Below are 20,491 nucleotides of genomic sequence, written 5' to 3'. Positions count from 1 at the left end.
CAGTGAGTTAAAACTAGTTTCAAAATCACTTAAATGACCTCAGCAGCTTGCCACTGAATCACACTCAATAAATTATTTATTTCAGGGAGCTCAGGACAAGGCAACTGTCAACAAACTGCACAGCAGTGTGGTCTGCACTCCCCGCACAGAGGGAAGGCTTTAATGAGCAGTTCAGTGTAATTCAGTGCAAAATTTGACTAAACATGTTGAGAGAAATTTTTGCTACCTGCTGGATTTGAATACTTTCATAGTCTGCAGAGAAGTCCTTTACAGCTGAACTTCCTGCTCCCTTCCCAGCGCTGCCCTGAGCTTTACTGGGTGCCTGGGGTGTGCTGCTCCAGCGTTTGGGATGATGGAGAGGAGGATGAGGGATGGGATGAGCTCATCAGCCTGCTGCTGCAGCCGGCAGAGGGCGCGTCCACCCCAAAATCCCCGGGAATTGGGTTTTTAAGGGATTATAGTGAGGCACCCTTTGGTTTATGGGAACATGGTCCACCAGACTGTCACTTTTAAGGTTTGGTGGCCCTTGACAGGTGCCATGCAGGCTCTCTGAAGCTTAGATATGGACCATGGTAGAAGGTTCAGGACATAAAATACGTGTCCAACATCAGCATCACAAAGCTGATCTTGTTATCTGCCATCTGCTGAAGGAGCTGCCCCAGTGCTGACGATTGCACACACTGCAGTTAGTCCTGTGGTTGCCTGCCCATGGAAGCTCCACCCCTTCACTGAGATGTTTTCAGCCTTCAGGCTGAAAACATTGGTGACCAGCAGTGGGTCCATCTCCTGCCACAGAGGGGCCCTTGGACAGCAGGGCTCTGGGGTCTCTGCTGCCCCTGCAGAGAGCTCAGGAGCAGTGTGCAGTGAGCACTGGGCTTTGCTCAGCTCTAGCTAATTCTTACCTTTCCAGTGCTTCCAATTTCAAGGTGATTTATTACCACTGGTGTCTTCCACCTTCCTCACCAGCTGTAGTAATACCTGACCTGCTGGTTCCAGTCCAGGCTCTCCAGCAGAAAAGAATCCCCAGCTGTGTTTCTCTGGGAGGAGTGTGCCTGCAGTGGGCCCTACAATTCCAGTGGCCCCCCCAGGCCCTGCCCCAGTTCTGGAGGAGGAAGCATGTTCTGAGTGCTGGGCTTGAGGCCATTCTTGCACCATCATTTCTGCAACAAAAGAAAAGAAGCTGCCCCTGCTGCAGGCTAGATCAGCAGGCCCTGAGCTGTGCAGATGGGTTTCCAGTCCTTTCAAGTATCTTTAACTGTGAGGACACTCAAGATCAGGTCAAGATAGTATTTTCATAAGGTTTAATGCCCTCCCCATAAACTTCTCTTTTTCCTTTTTTTTTTAACCTCTTTTTTCCTCTCCTAGTTCCCATGACCAGTAAGATTTATGATTTACAATGACGAGCCACTAATCCTGATGAGGATATGGGAGAGGGCATGGTGAGCTCCTGAGGCAGGCTGGCCAGTACATCCTCACACTTTTCTGCTGCTCAGACTCCGTTCCTCCCAAAATCCAAGGTCCTGTGAGGCAGCTGTTAACACCTGATTTTGAAAAGCACAGCTGGCTTTTCTTGAGTCCTTGCAGTCAGAATAAGTAAAGCTGAGACTGTGTCTTTATTGTGGTCTCATTCTTCTGGTTATAAGGCAAATGCTGAAAATTCAGCCATAGTGGAAATGGGTGAGGAAAGCCCTTCATCATCACCAGTTCAGCTGTCTGGGTCTCTGCTGGAGTGCAAGCTTCTCTTCCAGAGCCTGTGTTTCTGATTTTCTGTCATAATGAATGAAAGGTCATTGAAAATGGGTAAAACAAGGGATTATATCTTGCAGCTTCAGTAGCATCTTGCAGGATAATTTCTGGTCAGAGCTGCTGGATAGCTGCTGTCTGAAAAAGAGAGCTTTGCTGTGGGCTTCCCTGGAATTGTTAATGCCAAATGTCTCCTTCCAAAGTTCCTTCTTCTGAGTGAGGAGTAGGGGCTTTTTCATAAGATTAGAACTGGGCTATGACTCTTTAAAAATAATATTCTTATGCTGTTTCTGTCAACATATTCACTCTTTCCAAGAAGGCTGTCAGAGGCGGTTTCCAAAAAGTAAAAGTGGATTATAGGCACATTCATTGTCCCAGTTTTAGAAACATTTCTGAATGGAGATTCATGGGGGAGGGTTGAGAGATGTTCCTGTCCTCCTTCAGGCTCTGGCTGCTGTGTTAGATGGAGCTGATTGAACCACGTTTGCTGGGGCTAGGCTGTTGGGATTGTTTAGAAGGATGGAGAGAGACTGTTCAGGGCATGAAGTGACAGAACAAGGGGAATGGCTTCACACTATTAGTGGATGAGGTTAGATGGGATTTCGGGAAGAAGTTCTAAGTATCCAATTAGGAATTGGGTGGTGAGGCCCTGGCACAGGGTGCCCAGAGAAGCTGTGGCTGCCCCTGGATCCCCAGCAGTGCCCAAGGCCAGGCTGGATGTGGCTTGTCACAGCTTGTCAATCACAGTACTTAAAGGTCTTCCTAAAACCAGGAAAGCCAGGAGGGACCACTGTGATCTTTGGACTGCCTGGAGAAACACATTCTGTAGGATTGCCATGGTTGAATTGCACACAGATAGGCTTTAGAGAGACATCTAATCTTGCTTTTGAGTGACAGAAAATGCAGCAATCACATAAGGTAATTATTTTGATGAATTATTGCCTCCACTAAATTAAGGCTAAAATTAGCCAGCTGTAGCTTTGAGCACTAGGTCCTATTTATAACCTTGTGTGCTCAGTGAAGGAGGACTACGTTACTGAGTTTCTGTCCTTCCTAGACCTGGCCTAGCCTGCTCTCTAGGAGTGATTTGTGTTTCATTGTAAGCTCTGCTGTTCTTGGCCCTTGGTCATCTTCTTGTCTCCTCCTCTGAGTGTTCTCCAGTCTGTCCTCCACCCTTGGGCAGGGCAGGCACCAGCACTGGGTCAGGAAGGATCTGAGAGCTGGCACTGCCTTCCTGATCCCCTTGGAAATTCCTGATTGCTCCCCGAGGAGCACCTCAGCCTCTTCAGCCACAGAGTCCCCCTGGGAGCTCCTCTGCAGCCAAGCACAGCAGTGACCAAGCTTTTCCTGCTGCCAGGCTGGAGCCCCCACTGTTCTCAGCATCTCCTGCATCAAGTATGTCCTTCAGCACACCCTGGGCCATGTTGCAGGGCTGCAGCACAAAGCCCTGAGCTGACTGACTGCAGGCCCTGCAGTTAGAATCACCCTCCACATCACTGCAGCCTCCACTGGGATGGGTCTCCACTGCCTTCTGAGAGGGTTTGAAAAGCTCCACAGCAGCAGTTACGAGGTCAGCTGCCCTGGTGCTGTCTCCAGTCTTGCTGCAGATTTTCAGACAGGAGGTTTTTGTGGCCATTCAGCAACTCAGGATTTTCATTTTTAGAAACATCTTGGCCTTTTCATCAGCCTGAGGCCATGAGTTCCACAGTGAAGATGACTTTTCCAGAGCAGAGCAGAGGAGCCATGTGATGCTCTCTACCTGTGTTGCCTAGCCTTCAGAAGGAATTTGGCATCTGATGAACTACAGACCAAACATTTTTTTCCCAATGAACTGTTAGCTTCCTCCAGACTGATAGAATTGGTGTTCCTTTGTCTGTCTTGCATTGCTGCTCAAAACTCTCTCTGCCTAGTGTCAGCTGGAGCAGCCTTCTCTGTGGGGTCTCAGTTTGAAGATGTACTATTTGTTTCATTTGGGAGGAAGAAGAAGAAATTTTGGAGGTCATCATAGCATTGAGACTTCTGTTGTCACATCCCAGAGCAGTATCTGGGCTGCAGAGGATGTGCAGTGATGCTCTCTGTGTCTGGCACTGAAGAGTTGCTGATGGCTGTTCCTCATGACATTGATGGGAAATAAAGCAGACATTGGTAGGAATGATCCTCATGGAAAGCAGATGATCCACAAGCTGGAAATTTTCATATCTGGCTACATTTTTGCTGGCAGTTTGGCAGCAGCTGGAGGAGGATTATCCATGGAGATTGAAAGGAAGCACAGAGAGCAAAACAAGCCTTCTGCCTTTTTATCTGGCTGGAGACCAAGCAGAGAAGTATCCTGACTAAACTAAGAAAACCAGTGCATAATTTCCTGCAGAACCACACTGACATGTGAGGAAATGTCAGCTTGGGGCTATGTGTCAGAGCAAGTGAATCAAAACCCCTGGAATTGCAACACCCTGTGAATATACACACTCCCAGTCCCCAGTGCTGCTGCTGAAGGTGAGAGCCAGTCGCAGCCAAGGTCTGTAAAGTCTCCTGGGATTTTGGAAATGAGCATCCTGTCCCAGCCTGGGGGACTTCTCCCCTGTTTCAGAGTTAGGCTGTGGTGCTGCCATGGCATTCCCCTGAGAGCTGCTCAGTGTGGATGAGTATTTCTCACTCACTCAGGTGCTGCTGTTGTCCCTCCACCTTTAGGCATCCCACAGTATCACTGTAGAAATCACTGGTAGGGAGCTGGGGCTGTGGGTAAGTTGAACCTTCTTTGTTAGTGATTTTTCATGACAGGTGGTTGAAGTCAGACTGGGGCTTTGGGGCCTGTATCCAAATTTCCATAGAAGAGGCCCTTTACGAGTGAAGGGGGTTCTTAGACAGTTTCTCCACTTTTGTAATGGTTTATTTAATCCATGTGGCCCAGACGAAGGGCTGTCCTCCTGAAGGTATTTCAGGTGACTTTTGGCATTGGCAATTCCTGGTGATCCTCACTGTGTGCTGCAAAGACCAAAATATAGATGCTTTCAAAGAGCATATCCCAGTAATATTCAGAATTTTTCCACATGTCATCAGTCTGGAGATGGGACCAAAAGCTTTTACTCACTCTGCCTCCTAATTCCATTCCATTCCATTCTCAACAATGCCCTTTTCTTTGTATTTGGTCAAAGAGACAAGGAATATAGCTGGAGATCACTAGGATTTATTCAAGGCTCAAGAAACCAAGATGTAAGCTTGTCCGTACTCGGAGATCTGAGTAGTTTAGAAACCTGTTCCCAAAATTCAGTCCATAGAAATGGAGACCAGAGCTGCAGGTGCCCCCAGCCAGGCCATGGCAATCACACAGTGCTCCTGGATGGATGGGGTGATTCCTGCAGGAGCAGGAATGGGTTGGTCATGTGGCAGTTAGAAGTGTAGAAGGGAACTAAGGAGCTTCACCAGTGTCCCCTTGGGCGAGGGGGGAGCCCAGCTCTCTCCCAGGGGCTCGGTGGATCAGCAGCTCCAGCAGGCCCCGCTCTGGGAGCTCCCTGGCTGTGCAGGCACTAGTTCTGAGTGTTCATATCCAGAGTTCTCTCGATCTCCACTCTTCGTGGCAGTGAAGACACAGGCGAGCCAGTCCAGCAAAAAGTCCCCGGCGTCCATAAACCGCTGCTCCAGCCTCCTGCACCGCGCGCCCTCCGGCGTCCCGCCCGCCTCCCAGTCCCAGATGTTCCGCGCTCCCAATTCCGGATCCCCAGGAAGCAAGGCCATCACAGGTACCAACTGCCTTTCAGCTTGCCGAGCTGCTCAGTTTCCAGTGCTGCCCTGGACAGGCTTTTACCCTTCCTGCCTCAGTCTGCTCCATCCATGACTGTCCCAGAGAAGCTGCTCCCAGAAGCAGTTGAGGGGATTTGATCCTTTATAATCCCTTCCCAGTGACAAGTTATTATTGTTAAACATTGTGGTAACCACAAGGTGCAAAAGATCCCGTATCAAATCCTGGTGTCACAAACTGAGAAGAGCTTCCTGACAAAGATTGGTGTAATGGCTTGTCAGGAATGGGGATTTTTGGTTGGTTTTCAGCATTTGTTTAGCATTTAGTGTTTGTTTCCCATCAAGATGATATTCTCGGGGCTAGACCTGTGCCTTTGGAAGTGAAATGGAGTACAGGTGTTTTCACAGTGCTCCATTCCCCACTGGAACCTCCAAGAGATAAACAGAAAATTCAGTATTACAGAACCATTACTGAGGAGTTAGAAAATGCAAGTTAGGATTGATCCTCCCATTGTCTCGGTTTCCTCCTTCCAAACAAGATCAAGCCTAAAAAAAAAAAAAATTAGAAGAAAGAATGTGAAGACTACTGAAAAATAACAGTAAATAACAGTTAATAAATAGGATGTGAAACATAGTGTGCCATGTGCAGTCCACTGGGAAGCACCCTCTTAAGTCTGTGGGATTGATGGATAGAGATTCCATCTGGGTGCAGAAGAAGGGCTGGTCAATCAGTTGGTGTTTAAACACCCCTAGAATGTCTGGCATGAACAGATGCTGAGTATGAGAGGTGGCTGTGGTGGGAGACGCCATGGATGCTGAACAAGGATGGGTTTTGTTGGATAACACATACCCACAGCTGCCAAGGACTTGGTCCATACAGAGAATTTTACTTTACATTCAAATGTTCCAATACAAGGAAAAAGAACAGAGCGAGCTGCCCTCTCAGTGTGGGAAAGACACAGTAAGACCAAGCAGGTGCATTAAAACAGATTTTTCTTACTGCCAGACTTGGGGAGGTTTTGGGGGGGAAGCTAAAGGATGAAGGCAAAACCACCATGCAAATTCTTTACAAAGGTCTTTGGAGACCTCCATCTCACTTCCACTTGTGACATAAGCCAGGACTTGAACCTAGGTCTCTTGGGAGGGGTGGGTTGACCCCAAACCATTTTGTCACTGTCTGATTTTCCTGTTATTTAAGGCTTCTTGTTTCTATTATTAATCTGTCAACTGGCTTAGGTAGATAATGTTTCCAGTTCCTTTTCAGCCCTGTTTGATATGTTTCTGTTTCAGTTGATTTGGTTACCAAGTTTGCTTGTTCTCCTGAATTTTAGGAGTCAGGAGTGTAGTTGATTGAGAGTTTGAGAAGCCTGTTCAGGACTTGGAAGGGTCCACTGAGGACTGGCTGGGCCAAAATCCACAGGCTGTGCTCTTTCTTCAGTTCAGGTCTCTGGTAGCCCCAAAGCCCACGTGTGTGAGCCACGCTGCAGCCCTGGGAGCCTGCAGGGACCCAGGGCCTCTGCCAAGTCCTGACAGCAGTTCTGACCACTCCAGTGGTCTGCAGGAATAAAATCATGGTCTGGCACCACTTTTCAGGAATGTGAATGATTTTTTTCCATCACTCCTGAATGAAAGACTAGTGTCCCCAGCCCTGCCCAGTCTGCAGGCTGGGCCCAGCAGAGCCAGGCCAGGCCGTGTCCACGTGAAGCCCTCAGGTGCCAGTGGGCTCCAGAATGAGAGTGCAGGGCAGGGGCCTGTCCAGCACAGGCCACACACATTGCTTTGGCCAGTTCATTTTTTTTTTAATCTCTAGTTTATCCTTTGAGCCACCACAGTAAATCCACTTGCCTGGATGTTGCAGACCCAGTGAAGTGAGACAGGACCTCCTTGCACTGTTGAGCTGGTGCTGAGTGACACCAGCTTGAGCAGGGTGGGAGGCCCCGAGCTGTGCTGTGCAGGGATGCTTCAGGGATGCTTCAGGGCTCTGTGGCCACTGCCAGGGGCAGGAAGCAGCTGGGTGCCCTGGAGGAGCCTCCCAGTGCAGTCCCTGGGAACTGCCCGGTGCCGTGGCTGGAGTGGGAGGGCAGGGCCCTGACAGGAGCAGGGCCTAGGGGGCTCAGGGAACAAGAGCACTCTTGGGAAGCACAGAGCCAGAGGATCTTACACAGCTTTTCCAGACATGGTGGGCAGGCCCTGAGACAACCCCTCAGGCCTCTGCTTCAACATTTCCAGGAAGGTGTTTAGGAAGGGAGTGCAGGTGACTGGGAAGCGCAAGGAAAGCTGGCACAGTGCTTCTGTAGGTGACACTTTGGTGTGGTGCTGAGGCCCCGAACTCAGTCTCAGACTGGTCACCTGTGCTCACAGGAGTTACGGGCTGCTTGTTGCCTTAAGGAGGAGTAAGATAAGGGTTGGGTTTTTTTGCAGGGGAGGAAGACATGACCTTTCTGGTTCAGTCAGGACTGGTGTTCATGGGCTCCCTAAGAGCCAATCCAGGCCACCTCAGCCAGAAGGCATTCAAGAAAAATACCCACCTGTTACCCCTTCACTGAATCTGGCCCATTTGCCTCCAAAACGAGGTATTTGACCTTTCTGCTGTATTCAGGGTCTGTGATTATGTGGCACAGGAGCATGTCTTGCCTCCTGTCTGCCTGGTTCTGCATCAGTGTTGACCAGTCACCATTCCTGCTTTGTTCTCCACCCAGCAGAAAGTGCTTTCAGCAGAAGAGTGGAAGGCAAAGTGCAAAACAACTTTGAAGAAACAAACAGCAATTCCCAGAACTCCAGTGGTAAGTGTGGTCACCCTTTCCTGCTGCTTCCATGTTCCTCTCCAAGCAGGATCTAGCTGTGCTCAGTGAATGTTGATGTATTATGGGGTACCTTGTTCAAGCTCACAGGCAGCCAGCCCTCCTGGGGTAGTGCCTTATTCTCCCTCCTCCCCAGGCTCCAGGCACCCCAGCCCTGTCAAACAGGCCATGTGGGATTCCTGCTGCCAAGGACCAGGTACTTGAACATAGATTTTTCAGAGGGGAGCCAAGATGTGGAGAAAGGATAGATGGAGATCAAGCAGTACTTGTGCTGTGTCTGTGTATCAGTGCAGTCCTGGTGGAGCAAAGACATTTGCAAGTAGCAGAAGTTTGAGGGCTGTGGGTAGAAGAGCAGTTTGCAGGTTACAGTGATGCTGAGCATGGCAGTTTATTTAAATGTCACTGTAACCAATGTCCAGCTGTTTGTGCAGTCACTGCATGGAGGTCACAGTGAATCAGATGTGTGTATGTGAGACCAAAATACTTGTGCTAGAAGGAATGAAAATCCCCTCCATTTGTGCAGTTTTCTTGCAGTGTTAAGTCCATGTGGTAGTAACTGAACATAACCAGTGGCCTAGACAATTTTGTTCAGATCCACCAGAGTTTTCTGTGCAACGTTTTTATCCTGCTTGTGTATTGCCTGGCCTTCCAGTGGGCCACTACCATTCTTCATGCTCCCTAATTGGAGCAAAAGTGACAGACCAGATGAAATGTCAATTTGGCATCTTGCTGCAGAGATAAATAACATGCCAGCAGAAAAGCCTGGCCTCCCTCCATTCCCCATCCAAAAGAAGCAGAATATGTGGTGTTGGCAATGCCTCTGGCTGGAATGGTCAGGTAAGGGGTGGAATATCTCTCTGGAGCAGGTTACACAGTGTCTGTTGGGGGTTAGACCTGCCTCAGAAGCAAGTAAGGGGCTTTCTGGAACCATGTTGAAAAGCAGGGATGTGGTAGCAGAGTGGGTGACGGGAAATGGGGAAAAAGTTGTTTGTTGCTAAAATACTGTGTGTTGTGTTTTGGGGAAAAATCCTGTACTAATCCATCATTCACCACAATTGCAGCTGGTCATTCGGGGACAGAAAAACCTAAAGAAAAGAGGTGTAAGCAGAACCCATCAGGTGAGCTTGTCTCTGTTTCAGGCCCTTAGTCCTGTTCCTGCTGGACACTCAGGAGTCCTTGGGGCTGCCCAGGCCCTGGTCAGTAAGCCCAGCCTGGCTGTCAGACCTGGCTTAAGGCAGTGTAGTCACTGAGTACCAGAGTTGCCAGCCTGGCTGCAGCTCTGGACGTGGCCCTGCCTCTCAGCAGCTCATGTCTTGTCTTCTGGGGGTACTGTCAGTGTTGTGAAGGGTTTCAAAGCCTTTAAGTGCACATCTGTAAATGCCAATACACCACCTGGGGCCCTGACTCCTCTGGAGCCACTGGAAAGTAGCAGCCTGAGATTGTACCTATTTTATTCCTGTCAAACCTTGTACAACAGAGGAAGGGCAGAAATATCTTCCTTCCTGTCAGACAGCTCATTCCTTAAGTCATGAAAGCTGCATTAGAAACCTGCTGGCTGCTCTTGTCAAGTTTTGCAGGAGGGAAGACGAACCTGTAGCATGAACCTGTCCAGGAAGCACTGACAAGAAACACAAACAGTGGCTGTACTGAACAGTCCAAGCCTTCAGTTCTTTCTGAACTATTAAATACTGACCCACTGTTGCTCTGTCACATCTCCCAAACGCTCCCTGCCATCTCCTTGTACCAGCTCACACCACACTCATCCTCCTCAATCTGTTTCTTTCTGGACTGCAACATTTAAAGCATATGAGTGAAAGTTCACAGCAAAAACCAAAACAAAACCAGAAATTCTTACAAGCTGAGTAGCAAGTTTCATGTGATTTGCTCATCTTGTTTCCCTGTAAGGAGTGTTTCTGTCTGCACCACATGTAGTGTCAGTTTATTTTAGTGGCTCAGTCGAGGTCCTGGCAGGCTGCAGAGGAGCTGCAAGGTGCTCACTTAGACCTTTGACTGAGCAGGAAACCTGCAGAACTCTAGTGAGCTGCCCAGGTCTGGTCTGAGGGCAGTTGGGCTCTGGTGGAAGTAGTTGCTTTCTGCATTAAGCAGATGACATGCTCCTGAAAGCCAGGCTGGTGCATGGGGATGTGTAAACTTCTTTCCTTTTTCCTTCCTTTATCTATCCTGCATCCTCTTTTCTTCCCCAGCCCTGTTTTTTCCCTTTGGCTCCATTTCTGTGCTGCTTCCCACATGTCCCATTCAGTGCTCTTTTCCAGCCCTTGCACCAAGCCATTTCTCCTCTTATTCCTTCCAGTTCTCAGGAGTCCCAGTGGTCTCATTGGCAGCAGCCTTGGGTGAGCATCACCAGTCACCGTGCTTGTCACTGGTGGTCAGAGAGGCCGGGAGAGCTCTGTGTGCTCAGCTGTCCAGGCAGAGCTCTCTGCAGCTGCCTTTCGGAAGAGCTGACATGTCCTTGCCTCCTCCTTTTCCTTCTTTCTATGGCCGTGTCTCAGCGGGTGTGACAAACCTCATGTGGCTCAGTGTCACATGTGGGATGGGAACTCTGGGGTGATTCTAGCACCATTGGCTTGTCCTCTCTTGTGCTCCAGCCAGCAAATTTCTCCCAGGCAGGGAAGCAGGTGGTGGTAATGTGGTGAGCAATGACAAAAGGATGGACACTTCTGTCCTCCCACTCCCATCTGCTGTTTGCTTGTCACCAAACTGCTGCTGTAAGGAACAGTCACCAGGTTTTGGGAGGTAAATGTAGGTCCCAGCTGAGCAGCCGAGAGCTGTGTGGCTTGGCCTTGTTAAATGCCTGATGGCTCTTGCTCTCTGTGGGTGTGAGCTTTGTGTCACAGACTTGGATACAGAGATTCCCGAGAGCAGCAGGAGATTTTTAGGCCACCCAGCTGGGGACATTCTGCTTTTTCCCTGTGTCACCATCCTGACTGCAGTGGCACAGATCCCTTGGTGTCTGGAGTGTGGGGCAGGACAAGCAGAACAGGGAGGTCAGTAACTAAAATCACCTACAATACACAGGCTTGCAATGCTGTAGGGAGTCCTGAGTGGGAACAGTAATGGAACTAGAATGGAAAATGTTAGATTTCGGATGTCTCTTCCCTATGCACGCCACCCCAGTCCTTGTCACAGTGAGTGTAGGTACCTGGCCTCCTTATCTGTGTGAGCTGGCATCTGGCTGCCCATAAAACAGAGCTCTGTGCTGCATGGCAAACAGTGCTTTGGGCCTGATGTGAGTCCCAGCTTTGTCTCCCAGCAGGGTGGGCTGGAGACATGGAGTGGGTGAAGGTCTCGAGCTGTCATCCACATTATGATTGGAGAGTGCTCTTTGTACCCATGGAAAAGGGCGTCCACAGCCATTTGCATGTGCTTTTTGCTGAAACCTGGAAGTTCCACAGTGCTTTAAGAATAGCATCCTGGTAAAATGTTCCAATTGCTCCCTTCTGCTGCCTCAGGAACACAGGCAGCAGAGGTCTCAAGTCACACAGAGCTTCTGTTCATCCACTGCTGAGCTAAGGGAGGTCCAGAAAGCAGTGCCATGACCTGATCCTGAAGCATGGAATTGGCTCACTGGGATGAACAGCAGAAGCTGTTATTCCTCAGGGTGCCATAAAGCTGCTGTCAAGGGAACCCTCCCTGGTGGGGGCCATTCTGCCAACTCTTGACACATGCTGGGGTTTTAAATTCTCAAGAGGCCAAACAATATTTCAAGGCCAGCTTGTGCAACGTAAAAGGCAGTGATGATCAGCCTGGGCATGGGTAAGGAAATCCCCAGAAAGGAGCTGAGCTGAGTGTTGTGTGCCATAGAGAAGGTCATTGCCTTCCTTTTCATCCACGTGTGGTTGGAGAGGAGCCTTTGGCGGGGGCTGGGCCCTGCTCTGGTGCCCTCTGTCACCACTGGGCTCCCAGACTTTGGGGTCTCCCCTGGGGTCTCCCTTCCTCTGACTCCAGACAGGGACAGTGACCTTCCTCAGGGACAAGAACCATCTCTAACTCAAGTGTTTACAGCCTAATGCAACTTGAGCCCTTGTTTTGGCACTGTCGATTACTCCTTTGTGAAATGAAAGCCGAGAGGGATTAAGGGAATTGTGAAAATCCAAGAAGAAAAGCAAAAAAGGACAAAAAAAGCTCTTTAGTTTCAACACCTTCAAATACAGCTATCAAAGGGGAAATCTAATTGAAATTGTCAGTGTTTGTTGAAGTCTGAATTTATTCAATGTTGCGGGTGTGAAAGAGAACAGTTAAAATTATGTAGGGAATTGGGAAATATTTTGAACTTTCAAGGTTGATTTAAGCTGTATAAATATGTCTCAATTTCATCTGCTGCTTTAGGGAACTACTACTGTAAGAACTTCCAGTGCAACAAATTTTAGCATTTAAGAGTTTTTAAAATGTCAACCCTTTGCATTCGTATTTACACCGGGAAGCTTTGCTTTCCAGTACTGTTTATTCCAGACTGGGCAGAGGGTCAATGGAACTGTCTTCTTTATTCGAATCAGTTCATGCCAAGCTGAGATGAGATTGAGACCAAAAAAAATTATTTTCCTACATTTGATATAGAGTAAAAATTCTTGGAAAAGCCTGATAATCTCCTGTTGTCAAGATTTAAAGGACACAGGACTCGATTTTAAACATGGATTTTCAGAAATCACAAGCTTTCTTCCCTGGTGTGGCCATACATCGCTTTCTGCTGACCCCCTGTAGTCCAGCCATTGCACAGCCCATCTGTGGGGGTGGTTCTGCTGGAAAGACAGCACTTTTAGGATAGCATTTTTGGTGGGTGAGTGCAGCTTTAGTGTTTGGGGCATAATAATTCTTGATTACTGATTGCAGTGTGACATTAGCACAGCCAGTCCCCGTGCCTCTGCCTCCTGAGGTGCACCCAGCTGCCTCTCAGGCTCTGTCAGCACAAATACAACTTCCATTAACATTCATCTGGTAATTCTCTTTCTCATCTGTGGTTGGTTTGTGACTGCAACGTCTCCATGGAGCTGGGAGAGCCAATGGCCAAATTTGAGGAGTGAGGAAAGGGGGAAGGTGGAGTTGTTCTTTGAGCTCCCACTCTGTGCATAGCACAGGGAGTGCTGGTGATGGGGCAACACAATTGCACAAATAGACAGAGCTGCATTTTCAAAGCAGCCTGAAGTGCTGTGCCCAGAAGGAGGGTCAGCAGCTGAGTGCAGTTCCCATCCCACTAAGAGAATGAGAGTCACAGAGGGAGAGTTCAGTTGAGAAAGTGTCACTTTGCTTGATTGCATAAATAAGTCACTGGGTCCACTGGGCATTTGTGTGGAATTGAGGTTTCTAGGAATGATCTGTTTATTTCTGGTGCCACATTCATTTAAGCTGTTCCAGACTTCTCCTGTTCAACAGGCAACTTGCAGACAGGAAGAAATATATCTGGGTTAAAATAACCACTCAGCAGCCAGTCTCTGTGGGTGATATCCTGCCAATTGCTCCGGAGCCTTGGGACAACAGAGAAGAACTGAGATGATCCATGTGAAAGCATTGTGGCAAGGAGCACTCAGCAGAACTGGGACACACAACCAGGGATAGGGCTGAGGGTTGCAGTCTGCAAGCACAGATACTGGGCTGGGGCTGGGCAGGGCATGGCCAGGGCAGGCCCTGAGAGAGCAAAGTGGGCAGAAAAACCTGAACTCTCATTTTGCCTGGAGAATCCGTTTGCCTGGTGGAGGGAAAGATTACAAAGCCCCAGTGCAAGGTAATTTATCATTAATCAGTCAAACTCTGGCATTTCTATGACTGTTACCTGGATAGGTAGCTTTAGAGGAAGTGCCTGTGCTGTAACAGGGACTTAGCAATGCATGGATAAAAAAAAAAAATCCAATTATAAATGCGAAGACCAGAAAAATCCTAAGAGTCTTCCTTCACATAAACCAGTGTTGTATGGAGTACCTGAAGTGCTGTTTCATAGTGACAGTGCTTTCCATGTGAGTAGGAGCCAAGCAGAACGAGGACACTGTGTCAGCACTTCTGTCTGGAGAGCAGCCAGAGGTGGTGCTGAGAATTCCTTGGGCTGCTTTAAGTGCTCTGCGCTACTGCTGGGCTCTCTGCCTGCTCCAGGTCAGATCCTCTTCTGGGGAGACAGTAAATTGGGGTTTGTCCCTCAAAAGCTGAGGTGCAGCTGGGCTGCTGCAGGAGCCCTGCTATGCTTGGAGCCCCGGGCGGTGCCATGGGCACACGTGTGTTCCCTGAGGGAGCAGGGCACTTCCCAGAGCAAGGACCCAACACACAGAGAGGAGGGTGCCTGGAGGAGCCTGCCCTGCTCAGCTGCTCAGCAGGGCCATTTTAGGGACCTGTTTCAGTGAAGATCTTGCCTCAGGTACAGATCTCAGCAGCTGCAGGAGCAGCTACAGCACTGCTGGCTGATCACAGTATGTGAAGTGATCAGCAGCATTCCCTATGAGCTGGTGTCTCCCATGCATCCCCTTTCCACAGCACTGTCCAGTCATGTCTTTGCCCAGCATCATCCATGCCTCCGTCTCCATTCCTTACAGGCTGGCCTTGCCATCTGCAGCCCTTTCCAGCAGCTCAGGTATTCAGCACGGGGATGTTTAGCAGGAAGGCTCACTGTGCTTGACCCATGCAGTTCCTTAGGGTGGTTTTCCTTCCTAGGAAGCCAGGCCAAGTCTGTCCTGAGAGCCTCAGTCAGGGATGTGCCAGCTCACAGCCTTGGACTGGGACCCTTCTGGAAATTCTCTGAGTCCCTGACTGAATATTTAACATTAATAATTAATGATTTCTGTCCCTCTGAAGGGGTCTGACCCTAAAGGACCTCACCTGGGGACTGTAGGAAACCATACATGTTCTGAGGTGCTGGGATCACTGCTTCTGCTCCAGGGCACTGGGGCTGGATGCAGACAAATCCTGGTTGCCCAAGGGGCAGCCAGCACCCAGTTTTCAGTCACACTTTACAGAAAGGCAACCTGCAAGCTGTGCTGCATAGAAAATGTGCATTCTTAGCCTGAAGTAACTGCACTGCTTAGGAACTCTCTCCTTTGGTATCCAGGGAGAGCGAAACACCCTGGTTTTCCCTCCCAGCTTTAGTTTAAAGAAGCTGCATGGTGAAACTGGGAATTTGCATCTAGAGCACCAAAGAAAGCCTTTGTAAAGGGTTTCTTGCCCCATGGCCTTTTTTTGCTGGCCTCCCTCCTTGTTTCCATTGCTGTAGTATTGGATGTGTGTTAAAATCTCTGGACATTTTAAATTGGACAGGAAAGATGCAGAACCCTGGCCATGAGAAATAGGGCAAGGGAGAGAAAATTGACATGTTGGACATGCTGGATTTTGTGTTAAATGGAGCTCCCATCCTGCCCTGCCCTGGATAACTCTGGAAGTGTGGAGTAGGGATAAGGAGCAGGGAGAAGATAGGCCAAGCTGTGTAGAATGCAGCAAGGTCTCTGCCAGTCTCAATATTTAAATCTCTTTCTTTTTTGCAGAAACCGCAAGTCCCCTGATTTCAAATCCTTTCCCGCTTTTACAAAGTAAGTGTGATGGATGTCTGTGGTGCAAAAGGCAGGGACTGCCCTCCTGCAGCCCTGCTGCCCTGCCCTCTGAGCAATTTTCATCAATAAATGCTTTTTTATTATGAGTCCAGGTGTCGAAACGTAAAATGCCTCACTTCTGTGGCTCTGGTGTCAGATTTAAATGCAACAGAAATCCTCCAGGGTGTTTCCATGCAGTCTGGGGCTGCCAAATCACTTCATATTCAGTCTTCAGGGAGTTTTTTGTGAGCATGTTTTGAGACCAAGATTTGAAAATGACCCCATATTTAAGTTACATTTACACACAGAAAAACTTGTGATCAGGGCTCAGCTCAGTAAACACTTGCACAGAGCCAGTTCCTGTGGCCTGGGATTGGAAACTGGGAGTGAGCAGGGCTGGGATGGGTGGACAGGGGGTCTCTGCTGCAGATTCTGCCTTGTGGCCTTGATGTTTCAGCAGGTGGAGCTTCTTGCTTTGCCTTGCAGTGTGTTTGGTTCCTGGCACTGGGCTTTGGGGTGATTTGTGCCAGCCTGGTGGTGTGAGCCAGCCCTGAGTGCCACACCCTGATCGGGGCTGTGGCAGGGAGGAGAACAGCTGTTCTTCCTTCTCTTACAAACCTGAGAGAGAAGCAAGGGCTTTATTCAGAACATGAGTTCATGCAGGAGGAGAAATCCAGTTAATGCCAAGATGTTTGACAAGGGTGGTGAATTTGGGACTCCCCTTTTCCAAACATACTCCAGAGCACCTTGTTACCTCTTACTGTTTGAGCTGGCTGGAAATGACAGAAGGTCTGTTTTCAAGAAACTTCCACTGATTTGGGGGTGTGCTGGTGCTTTTGTAGGAGCCTGCTGCTGGTTCTCCTGCCTTGTCTCATGGGTTTCAAAAGGAAGGTGCAATTACACTGTTAGTAAAGCTAAAGCAAATGGAAACATTGGGTGGAAAAGCTGAGACGCTTTCCTCACAGTTCTTCTGCATTTGTTTTTCACCAAGATGTGGACAGAAGTGTTGAGATGTGCGTTTTTTTCTGCTGAGGAAAAGGCAGCCTGGGGGACTGTCCCTGCTGAGCCATGGTGACACCCTGCTGGGTGTCTTGTCACTGCACAAGCACCTCAGGGCACTTGCTGAAACTTTCTGTTAAAGCTCTCAACTCCTGTTCACTCCTGGCTTCAGACCAATCTCTGCTATTTTCCCTGGCTTAGATGTGGCTATGAGAGTTAACATGGGAATTAGAGTGATTTATTTAACCCAAGCACAGGCACTGGTTTTCCTCTGCTTGCCTCACACAGCTGCTGCCTTGCTCTGGGGCCTTGCTCACTGGGTAAAGCACTACTAAAAGGGTCTAATTATAGCCTTGGGGAAAGATGTTTTAAATTGTGCAACCAAATGTGAGTGTTAGTTCTGTGTGGCTCAGGACAGTGAAGAGATTTCAACAGTTGCTGGTTGAAACCTGCTCTCAGAAAACACCTCTGCAAGTACAGCAGGTGCTCATAGGGGCAGCACAAGCTTCCCTTGTACCACCAGCAGCTGGGAGCAGAAGGACAGAGAGCAAAAGGGGAGACGTGGGAGCCCTTTGCTGAGCTCAGCCCACCTGAAGGAGAACAGATCCCTAAGGCTGAGTAAGGAAGAGCTGAAATTCCCAGGGAGAAGGACAAGCAGAGGTCCAGCAGTGGTGGGAGAGAAGGAGAATGGGGCACAGGTGTGGCTCAGATGGGTGTGCAGAGCAGTTTTGACAACTTTTCCAGTTCATGGTCAAGAGATGTCAAAGGCAGGAGCATTTACTGGATTATCAGCCCAGGTGAACAGACTTTTCCCTAGTTTGGGATACAGATTGCCTCTTTCTTCTCTCCACCTTCCAGATCCCTCTTCCTCTTCTAGCCCTGGCACATCCCACCCTCCCTCCAGCCAGCCTGACTGGTCCCAGCTCTGCACTCTGGAGCATGAGGGGCTCAGGAGCTGAAAGCTCAGAAGGATGAGGGTTGAGAGAGCTCTGGGAAGTGAAGTGAGTTCATTCATTCCCGTGGGGATTCTGCACATCCTCCCAAGCATCCCTTCCCCTGGTCCCAGAAAATACTTTGGAACTGTTGGGTGAATTTGAATTTTATGTTTATTTTTAATGTGGCTAGGTTTTCTTTGTGGTAAACTTAGACTTCTGTATGTCTTTGTATCAGAATTATTTAGAAAATACTTCAGAATTTTCAGAACATGAAATTAGCTTTTGAAATAGGGGGTGATTTTGTTTCTAAGTTTGGACATTTCTGGAGTAGAACAGAACGGGTATCTTTTGGAATTGAGATGAAAATCAACACAATTTTTCTGAGAATAATCACAAATGAAAGATTTTACCAATTCACTGAGTGCACTGAGCATCCACGATTTATGGTGCCAAAGGGAGGAGCTTGAGATGAAGAGCTATGGAGACCTTGGTGGTCACAGCCTGCTGGATGCAGGTGGGAGAACCCAAAAGAGACTGGGCAGGGGTGAGAGGAAGGCAGGCAAGGAGATAGCTAGAAAAATAGCCCAGGTTTGTGCTGATAAAATAGCTGAGAATACAGCAGGAGGGAGGTGAAGAAGCTCAGGGAGACAAAGAGAGCTGAGAAAGAAATGTGAGTGAAACAGGAGAGCAAAATGAGTGTGGGAAATGTGCAGCTTGGAGAGTGCTGGCTGATGTGGGGGGTTTGCCTGCTGTTGAGGCTGTAACTGAGCTGGGGAAGAGCTGTGCTGTGCTGGAATCCTGCTGCCAGGGCAGCTGGGGGCTCCTGCGGGGGCAGAGAAGGGCCCTGGCACTGCAGTGGTGAGTAGGGCTTCCCCCACTGCTTCCTCCTCTGCACTGCAGGCAGGGGTGCCAGAAGGGAGTGCAGGTGTCTGCTGAGGTGTGAATGGCACACGAGAGCTGCCAGTGTCCAGGGGACTGTGGAGTGACACCTGCAGCTGGCAGCCTTGCTGCAGCACTGGAAGGTACAGCAGGGTCTGTTCCCCCCTCTGCTGGAGGGGCAGGGGCTCCAGCAGAGCAGAGGGGCAGAAAGAGAGGGTCACACAGCTCTTCTGAGCTGCTTGTCAGCAGCAGTCAGCAGGCTCTCAGAAGTGTGGCTGCTTTCATTAGAATATTCACACATTAATTTTGACCCTTGAAGGGGCAGTCAGGCCCCCTCAGTTTGAGGCGTTTCCATCTGAGCAGTCTGGGCTCCATGAGCAGCAGAGGCACAGGTGTGTCTGTAACACGGGTCTTTGGCATTGAAATACAAGCCCAAGAGGGATGGTTACCACCCACTGGGAGCCTTCTCCTCTCTGACAATTAAAAAAAAGTCTAAACAATTAGATTGCATTGTACCTCTTGTGGCACTGTACCACAACTACCTCACTACTGATGATTCCGGCAGACACAGCCAGTCACTGCTAATTCCCAAGGACCAAAATCCCCATGTGCCACTCAGCTGTCCAAGTCTTCTCTTTTTTCCACAAACATAGTTACTTAAGTACCAAATTTCCAAACTTCCATACTGCAGCAAGCCCAGGAGCAGCATCACAAGCAGACACAGTGAGTTAAAGCATTGAGCACAACTCCAGGCAGAGCTGGCTGCATCATTCCAGAGGCTCTAGGTTCTGTGGGAAAGGTTTGACCTCACAGCATAAAAGTACAGCTTATACAGACTTGCTCATGTTCTCTTTTATGTTTTTCCTCATGGATTCCTGTAGCCTTGAGGTGGATTCTGGGGTTTGCTCCCTGAGACAGACTTCTCACAAGGTATAGGCAGCCTTGTGCTCCCCTGGGTTTTGGTTCTTCTGTCCTGGGCACTGGTGCTTCTGCTTATTCATTGACACAGAATATGTTTTTCCCTTTGAACTCAGATCTAGACTTCTGAAATATTGTAGCAATAGACCCTGCTCCGTGTGAATGCCAGACATTTGTATCCACAGTTGTTCATATGCCACATTTGTCCATTCTGCTGCTCCAGAACAAAATGCCCCAGTGAGAGGTGCCAGTGCTGCACTGTAGTTCGAGATCACATCTGTCAACCAATGCACTCTACCGATACTGTTTAGACAGGCAACTGCAAACATTTGCTTTTAGGTTAATTCAGTGGAAGAAATGCACTTTCAACATAGAACAGGGCTAAATGTATCTTTCAGCTCACCAGGGAGCTCTGCACCCAGCTCTTTCCTCACTCCAACTCATCCATATTGCTCTGGCACATGGCTCTCCTGCTCTGCTCTCAGCCTTCAGGCACAGGCCTGGTTCCTGTGCTTCCTGCCCTCCACCTCTGCTTCCCTGGCATCCTGCTGCCACCCAGCCCCGTGAGACCCACCAGTCCCTGGACTCGCTGCATTTGGTGACAGCCACAAAGCCCCAGCTGAGTTCCCCCATGGCACTGCTCCACCCCCAGCCTCTGACTACAGCATTTGTCACAACCCAGTGCTCCTTGTCTCACTCAGGAAAGGCAGCAGACACTGGAATTGGACAGAATTGGATGGAAGATGAGTCCACCAGGCTTTACTCACAGGCACAAAACCAGCAAGGACATGCTTGAGGCAGGCTGCAGCAGCTTGGGCCAGCAGACCCTGGCCAGTGGGCAGCCTCCAGGAGAAACCCTTGTGCAGGTCGCTGAGATGCCCACCCACGGCAGCAGGGGCTTCCCGTAGTGCTCTGCCTGTCCCCTGGCAGTGAAGGGCAGCAGGAGGAGGTGCCCAGCCCA

The 20,491-nt window shown here is 49.2% G+C and overlaps 1 protein-coding gene across 11 annotated transcripts in view; it reads left to right on the top strand.

Moving 5' to 3' along the window:
* ZNF618 (zinc finger protein 618) overlaps window positions 1-20,491 on the top strand; it is a 147,222-nt gene that overhangs the window by 111,584 nt on the left and 15,147 nt on the right. For 6 of the 11 annotated variants that reach the window (XM_038156725.1, XM_038156730.1, XM_038156719.1 and 3 more), the window contains 4 exons: window positions 5,292-5,480; window positions 8,178-8,261; window positions 9,341-9,397; window positions 15,755-15,799. In XM_038156725.1, the coding sequence (XP_038012653.1) occupies window positions 5,292-5,480; window positions 8,178-8,261; window positions 9,341-9,397; window positions 15,755-15,799 (375 nt within the window). The remainder of the gene's footprint in view (window positions 1-5,291; window positions 5,481-8,177; window positions 8,262-9,340; window positions 9,398-15,754; window positions 15,800-20,491) is intronic. The other 5 variants (XM_038156729.1, XM_038156727.1, XM_038156723.1 and 2 more) reach the window with 3 other exon arrangements.

The sequence above is a fragment of the Motacilla alba genome, chromosome 17, assembly GCF_015832195.1.
Source record: "Motacilla alba alba isolate MOTALB_02 chromosome 17, Motacilla_alba_V1.0_pri, whole genome shotgun sequence".
NCBI lineage: Eukaryota > Metazoa > Chordata > Aves > Passeriformes > Motacillidae > Motacilla > Motacilla alba.
The sequence above is the reverse complement of the archived record's forward strand: the minus strand, read 5'-3'. Positions and strand labels throughout refer to the sequence as shown.